This window comes from Hyalella azteca, unplaced genomic scaffold (assembly GCF_000764305.2).
Source record: "Hyalella azteca isolate HAZT.00-mixed unplaced genomic scaffold, Hazt_2.0.2 contig3662, whole genome shotgun sequence".
In the NCBI taxonomy this organism is placed as follows: Eukaryota; Metazoa; Arthropoda; class Malacostraca; order Amphipoda; family Hyalellidae; genus Hyalella; species Hyalella azteca.
This window is the reverse complement of record NW_025933904.1, coordinates 11,691-19,413: the sequence shown is the minus strand read 5'-3', so window position 1 is coordinate 19,413 and position 7,723 is coordinate 11,691. Positions and strand designations below refer to the sequence as shown.

The following is a 7,723-nucleotide window of genomic DNA, read 5'->3' as shown; positions in this document are numbered from 1 at the left end:
ATGTTTTTTCAATGAGTCGAACAAAATTTCTTGTTATAACGCATAACAGCAATAACGCCTATATCAACCAAGCAAATTTTTATAAGATATCAACAGTAAAAAGACTGCGAGTCTCTCGAGAAAAATTAAAAAGTCTCAATTTAAAATTAAAATAACTCCTGCTCCCTGCTGTTCAGTAAAAATGTATTTAAGAGCGAGGTGTTTTGTGGCAGTTCAGGCATTGCAGTAGTTCCAGTTTGTCGAGACCGAACACAATAAAAATAAAAATATATTTACGAGTTCGTAACTCCGTCAGCCAATCACAGACGGCTTTTCCATCTAAACCCACCAATCACAGGCGAGAAGTCGGCTGCTACGTGTACTTAAACTGCTACGTATCCTAGACTGCTAAGTTTGCTCGTTTCTAGCGGCTTGTTTCGTTAAAGAAAACTCTTCGAGCGCAAACGGGGATGGCGGGGAGCGCAAAAATGTCTCATCGATGGCTAGAAGTTGTTTCGAAATCATTCCGCGAATATAAGAGACCAAAATTGTGGTAAATTTTCAATTTTCACCTGAAAAATATCGTAACTTCATATTTCCTTTACATTTTTAATACTTTCGTTGTGATTACTCACCATATATGAGAATTGAAATGAATTATTAAGTCACAAGACATATATAAATGCATAATTTTACAGTAAACAATTAATGTGTCAGTTCGGTGATGAGGTTTCTCAGTTATGTCTGAAAATTCCTTTATCTTACTGTAGACTCCGAAAAATAAATGGCTCATTTGTGTAAATGGTGACGCACTTTCTGGACGTAGCACTGATATACCCTTATGCCAGGCCAAACTGTGTCAGGATGACCCATACAAAAGCAACAAGTGCATCGCTATTTGGACAAAATATCTTCATTTCTGCGAGTGTTTAGCCTACATTTTAAGTTCAGTAAGCCTTGAGACTTCAGCCTAGAAAGACCAACTGAACTTTTCCCGAACAGAAAAGTGTGTTTTTTTCAATATTTAATCATTAATGAAGATTACCTAACGATTAATTAAGACACAGATTAAGCATTTAAAAAAAAAGCGATCGAACGGCTCGTATTTAATTAAATAATTTAAATTGAACTCAATTAAATATTTAGGTTCAGAAGTCACAACAATCATAAATGTAAATAAGAAAGGTGTTGTTGCTTAGCCTGAGTTATTACTTTCACTTTAATCACCATTCATAAATATCACAACTTAAATTGAAGTTATCTCAAAATAAAAACGGACGACAGCTTACACAGAATGTTAGTGACTAGTCCTGACCGCTCAGCGGGAACAAGCTTCCGTGAATAATTTTAAAGCGAAGAATATGCCAAGTGTATTGACCATATCTTAATTGAAAACGTTCTCAATAAAGATATGGTGGATTACTCAGCGTTTTATTAGCCGGTAAATTCTTATTGCCAATATATGCTCCCAAGACTCAGCAAGATATGGTAGAAGTGAAAATCTTAAGAGTTTTTTTAGCTCAAACAAATAAAGATGATATATTGTCGCCCATTTGATGATGTTCATGATGGACTCGGTTCTCTGAGGGATTTGGTGAATTGGAGGAATTTTGTTCATTATTCAGGTTCAATTAATAAAATCCACATATTATACGTATTGCACTATGTCCAACATAGTTATATTTATAATTTAAATGCATGTGTAATTAGATATAATTTCTCGGCTTTATTCCAATATATACATATAACATTTAATGAGAAATAGTAAACTTTTGTCTTTATGATTCAAGTACAATGGATAAGCAAACAATTTTAAATAATTTTTTATATTAAAATTTTCATCAATATAGTTACATGCGCAACAGGCATACATGAATATGATCAAGTTATATGATCAAGTTTCTAATTGACCAAGTTTCTAATAGATCAAGTTTCTAATACGGTCAAGTTTCTAATACGGTCAAGTTTCCAATGCGATCAAGTTTCTAATACGGTCAAGTTTCTAATACAGTCAAGTTTCTAATACGGTCAAGTTTCTAATTGATCAAGTTTCTAATAGATCAAGTTTCCAATGCGATCAAGTTTCCAATGCGATCAAGTTTCCAATGCGATCAAGTTTCCAATGCGATCAAGTTTCTAATACGGTCAAGTTTCTAATACGGTCAAGTTTCTAATACGGTCAAGTTTCTAATACGGTCAAGTTTCTAAAACGGTCAGATTTGTAATACGATTAAAGTTTCTAATGTGACCAAGTTTCTAAAATCGAAGCAAGTCGGGGCATAGATTATGCAGCTATATTTATCGAATACCATTAACGTATGGAACGGACGAGTGTAACAAGTAAATCAACATAACGCTTATCTCGTTTGAACATTCATTTAAATTGGTAATGTTTCATTGATCGATTTCTCTCTCAACTTGAACTTATAAGAAATTCTGTTCCGTTTCAATTTAAGGAAGACCATGAAGATTAAGTTTGAGTACTTCTTAACGTCTAGGATAAGAAATTGACAGTTAAGAGCGGGGAAGGAGGTGACAAATGGTGCATTCTAGATTGCAATATAATGTACAGCATAATAAGTGCATTTTCTCTCTTTATTTACTTGATTTCATGCAGGGAATGGGCTCCTAGTCCTATTAATGCATGCAAATTCACTCCTTTGGTTGGACCCAACAAATCGAAGTCGTCTATGACGCATTAATTACTTTGGCCTTATTGCCGGCCTAAAACCTTAACCTCATCACTAATTAACTTATTTACTAAATTAGCTGAGTTGGGCCAAGCTATAACCACCCTTTGCGCATTTTTTTCTAAATCAAACCTCTGAACGGCATCTATGCCACTTCTAAATGGAGCCATCGGCAATAATTTAAAAGGATGGTAAATCAATATTTGATCGCACTTAACCAAACGATTATATTTGACATCATATTGTTCAATTAAGCAGCCCATTATATTTTATTGTAATTCAAGAAGTTCTTTTGTTACGTTACAGTATAATGACGCACATCACACGTCACCCATTCTGCGGGAACTGTGTCGTAAGGAACGCCTCGTTTGTTAGCTGCTGCCGTATTTAGTGTCGCAAGGTTAATACTGTGCATTAAGTTCACTGTCAAATCATATGCCTATAGATAGGAATACAGAATATACGCATTATAAGAATACTTTATCTGCGTTTGTCAGATAATCAAATGTTTTTTTTTCTCTGGATGCAGTTGCTCCACTGTTTCTTCAATTCTGATTTTCTTGCCCTCGAAAATTTGTCCGGTGGATTCCCAAATAAAGATTAAAAGCGATTATATTCGTGTAAATTCCTTACAAACTTGCGTTCGAGTCCGAACGTTGGACGTTGAGGACACGTGTGCCGTGTGGTGTCAGGTTTGATTACGAAGCTTCCATGATTTGCACTGGTGGTACTCAGGTGTGGGGTTAGGCACCTCAACACTCCGCGTAGTACTCAGGTGTGGGGTTAGGCACCTCAACACTCCGCGTGGTACTCAGGTGTGGGGTTAGGCACCTCAACATTCCGCGTAGTACTCAGGGTAGTACTCCTGAGAATCATACTTGACAAAAATGGTCGGGTTGGCAGCATCATTAACCGTGGTGTCAATGGGGCGATTGGATCTGTAAGAAATCAAACTTCTCTATAGCAGGCATCCAGATGACTAATGTCATGTTCGTAATGTAAGAGGAAACAATAGTTTTGGTAATAGGATACACGTCATGGACACAATTGTAACATTTAGTTGCTTTCTGCATTACCGCTAAAGTACTGACTTCATGTTAAGGGAGTACTAACTTTGTGGTAATTTGAAGCTTATTTTTACTCAACAACTGCTAGCCAAACTTGATTCTAAAGGGATTTGAGGTGCTATACGAGTACACATCTGGGGCCATACTTTCAAAAAAAGTTAAGAGATCGTAAGTTCATCAGCCAATCATTGACGGCCTTTCAAGCAAAATCCACCAATCATAGACAAGAAAATAGAGCGTAAGTACTTACGTTCACGAGTTTTGAAAGTATGGCCCCAGATGCGTATCTTGCTTACCAGCACTCCACACAGTATGTGAGGTGCTATGAGTATTGAGTACACATTAGTTGGGCATCTTGCACATCATCATAACACACAAATATATTAATCAATATTGAGCATCGTAAAAAAAGTGAATGTCCACGGCATTCGTACGTTGGGCGCTTTAGCTGCTTATACACGGGGCGGCGATTAGTTGCGTCGATTAGGTGAGTCGACTAGTCGACGCAACTAATATTTGTGATGATTGACGTCATCAGAGGGAACTAGCTGTTGCATTGCACCCAGAGCACCTCAAGTTGCTTTCAGCCATTCGAGTGTGCCTAGTAGCGCCTTGGCCTTCCTTGTGTGCATCGCTGCGTCGTTCTCTCTCTTGCTTGTATCTTAGCCGCTGTAGTACACACAACTTCGGAGCTCTCGCTGGCTTCCAGCTTTCCACCATGCACACACCTTACTCGACAACTCCCAACGTCGCACTAGCGCTGGCGGACTGTACTGAAAACACTCTCCTCGTGTATAGGCTCTTAACCTGTAAAACTGTAGTCGACTCAACTAATCGGCGCGACTAGTCGCCCCGTGTATAAGCACCTTTTATGCCGAAGGACGTACTTGTCTTTCGCAGGTTTGACTGTGTTGGAGTTGCCGACGACGGTGAGACCCACCAGGACCTTGCAAACGAAGATGGCGTTTCCGTAGAAGTGAGACATTTTGGCGCTGCATTGAAAAATGTAGAAAATAATAATGAGACTCGATTAATAACGTAGGAACTACAACCGGCCTATAGTTATAGTTCTCCTTTAAGTTCTATTGCGGGATCATTTAAAGAGTGTGTAGATAAATTGCTAAAATAAGAAGAATTGTTAGTCCCAAGCGTTAGTTGGTTCATCCATTAGTTCATTAGCCAATGTCTAGCCTCAGCGTAAGAGTAGGAAGCCGAAGCCTAAACTGGAAGAGCTTAGGCTGCGACTACAACTACACTCAGCCTAAGAGCCACAGACTACGTTGGAACACGTAATCAGACCATTGACAGACAGGTTGAAGATAGCAGCACCGTAGGTCTTCAGCCGATACTTGAGCAATGAGCATGCTCGCTGATAATCACACAGTTCTGTATCCGGTCACCTACTCAGGTTCGGGCTTTTGTAAAGTCCAAGTTTTTGGTATGCTCAGGTTTTTTAATAGACATTTTAAAATTGTGATAAATATTTAAGAAGAAAGCTTGGGTCAGATCAAAATATTGACCGCAAACGGAAACTGAAGAGTGACCTCATAAAACGAATTCATAATGAATGATATATCACGATTCGAAGATTGCGTATAGAAATGGTTCAGATATTTACAAATATATCAATGAGGCTACGTGCCTAAATAACGTACTCGTTTGAGAAATAGGCTCCTCTTCCATATATATGTCCTGTGCAGGATCCATGAAGTCTCCAGTCGATGTTATCTTCAAGAATGGCTTTGACGTTAGCAGGCTTGGTACCATGGAAGAGGTATTCCTCCTTATATTTAACACTTGGATATTGATTTTGTAGTTGAATCTTCCTGTTTTTAAACGCTGTTTCTAGGTACGGATTGTTGATTTTAACTATGCTGATGGGGTTACATTTAGGTAAGGTGGTCTTAAGCAGCTTTAAAACTTTGGTGTATTCAGCATGGTTTGCTGGTAGGGACATCGTAGAACACTTTTGTCCAGAGGAAATTTGAGCAATCGAAGGACTAGATGCAGTCAGGGATACCGGTTGATTAGGCCGACGTACCTCTCGTACTTTGCCTGTCGAGGTGTTGGTTTGGGTCATTTTGATGAAGTTTAAAACGTACGACTGAATTCCGGCAGTAAACTTGAATTTGGTTTTTGGGTCAGACCGGAATTGTCTCTCAATGGCACCTGTGTTGACAGTATTACCTTTGGAGTCAAACTTAACCCACGATTCATCGTCCTCTTTGAAGTACCATTCGTACGCCACGTGCATGGATACCGCACCACTGCCGTTGTTACTGCCAGCATTTTTGACTATACGACATATGGGTCGCTGAACTTTGGTACCTAAGTTGGTTTGCGTCATGGTCATAAAGTTCAATTCGTAGGTATGCTGCCGGCTCTTGATTGTCATCACCTGGCGAGGCTGAGTCTGGTAATGCTTTTCGATGTCATCTGAACCTTGGGAAGGGACGTAATTCGTATCATTTCCAGAACTAATTTGGCCGTACTTGATCCACTGGTTGTTTTCATCGCAGAAAAACCACTCGTATTCGACGCTGGAAAATTCATCGCGGTTTCCGTTCCTTTGAGGTGACGCTATGAAGAACGTGCAAAAGAACCGATATAACAGCTTAAAGAACATGCAAAATAACCAATACAACAGCTTAAAGAACATAACAAGTAATGGATAAAACAGAATTATAATCTTACCAGACAACCGAAACAACATCATTAATAGAGTACAAGTGGATTCTAAAAACAGAAATATACGCTCACCATCAGACTCCAGAGGAGACGACATGATTGCGCGAAACCACCGAAACAACAGCACTAAAAGCACGAAACAACCGGAAAAACAGCACTAAACGCACGAAACAAACGGGACAACAGCGCCAAAAGCACGAAACAACCGGGACAACAGCAATAACGCACGAAACAACCGGGACAACAGCACCAAAAGCACGAAACAACCGGGACAACAGCACTAAACGCACGAAACAACTGGGACAACAGCTCGAGTCCAACTGATATAACATCATTAAAAATCTTCAAGATAACGTGGTGATAGCATGAGAATGCAGGGTAGCGTGGTCCAGAGTAGTGTGGTCAAGGTCTCACACTTTAAATTTTTGCCAACTGGTAGAGCACCTTAAATGAATAAAGTCCATAGGTTAATATATAAAGGTGCCTCTCAGTTTCTGAAGCTTGATAATATATATAAAATAACATTATATATCACACTTTTTGCCTAATTTGCAGTAGGACATGGACTGGTATTGTCTTAACAGAAAACCATCACAATATATGCTTGTTTTGCAACACTTTAAATGCGATTTGGGAACTTGATTGGGTATAGAGAAGCATGATTGCAGGCGTCGTTGTTCAAATAGCTGGAGCTCGGGCCTCACGGTTGTGACTCAGCCGTGAGGCAACGCGAGAGACCGCGAGACGGCCAACGATTATAACGCCAGCACTCAGAAGATTCAAGTTTTCGAGCACTGAGCAACAATTCTCATCGGTAGGGTCATTGCGATACGGTCAGGCATCATCAGAAGCGACACGATCACGATCACCAACAGCAGAAGAACGGCAATGAGCTTGAAGTAACCCCGTCGATGATGGAGTAACCCCGTTGAATGCCACTATTCAGAAGCTCGGTCATCATAAATTGTACGGTTAGACCGGCCGTGAGACATCAATGAAAGCGCGGGAAGTACGGCTGTGAAGAAAGAGCAACTTTGAAAGGGGACGCGTGGCTACGACTGCGGTACGGCCGTACGGCTACTGGGAATACGGCTGCAAGGCTGCGAACGTGCGTGAGGTACGATCGTTGCGGGAGTCGTACCATTCTACGGGAGTGTTCTACGGTTCAACATTTCTGGTAAAAATAGAAGATTTTAGCGATGTTAACCGATGGATTTTGAACTTTGATTGTGTTCAAATTACCTTTTTCATGTACTAAAGATATTTGTCAACGTAAGGTTTGAACTTAAATTTCTCAAT

General features: G+C 39.7%; 1 protein-coding gene across 1 annotated transcript; it reads right to left on the bottom strand.

Moving 5' to 3' along the window:
• Positions 1-3,014: 3,014 nt before the first annotated feature.
• LOC125177625 (protein mono-ADP-ribosyltransferase PARP11-like) lies at positions 3,015-6,699 on the bottom strand. Its single transcript, XM_047879735.1, has 3 exons — positions 5,392-6,699; positions 4,624-4,728; positions 3,015-3,607 (listed from the first exon to the last, which is right to left on the bottom strand). The coding sequence occupies exons 1-3, from the start codon at positions 6,519-6,521 to the stop codon at positions 3,502-3,504; spliced, it is 1,341 nt and encodes a 446-aa protein (XP_047735691.1). The 5' UTR covers positions 6,522-6,699; the 3' UTR covers positions 3,015-3,501.
• Positions 6,700-7,723: the final 1,024 nt, after the last annotated feature.

Coding starts and splice junctions, on each gene's coding strand:
- LOC125177625 (XM_047879735.1), bottom strand. CDS start 6,521: ATGTCGTCTCCTCTGGAGTCTGATGGTGAGCGTATATTTCTGTTTTTA. Junction 4,729..5,391: donor GGAGCCTATTTCTCAAACGA/GTACGTTATTTA, acceptor TTTTCAATGCAG/CGCCAAAATGTCTCACTTCT. Junction 3,608..4,623: donor GTCAAACCTGCGAAAGACAA/GTACGTCCTTCG, acceptor GATTTCTTACAG/ATCCAATCGCCCCATTGACA.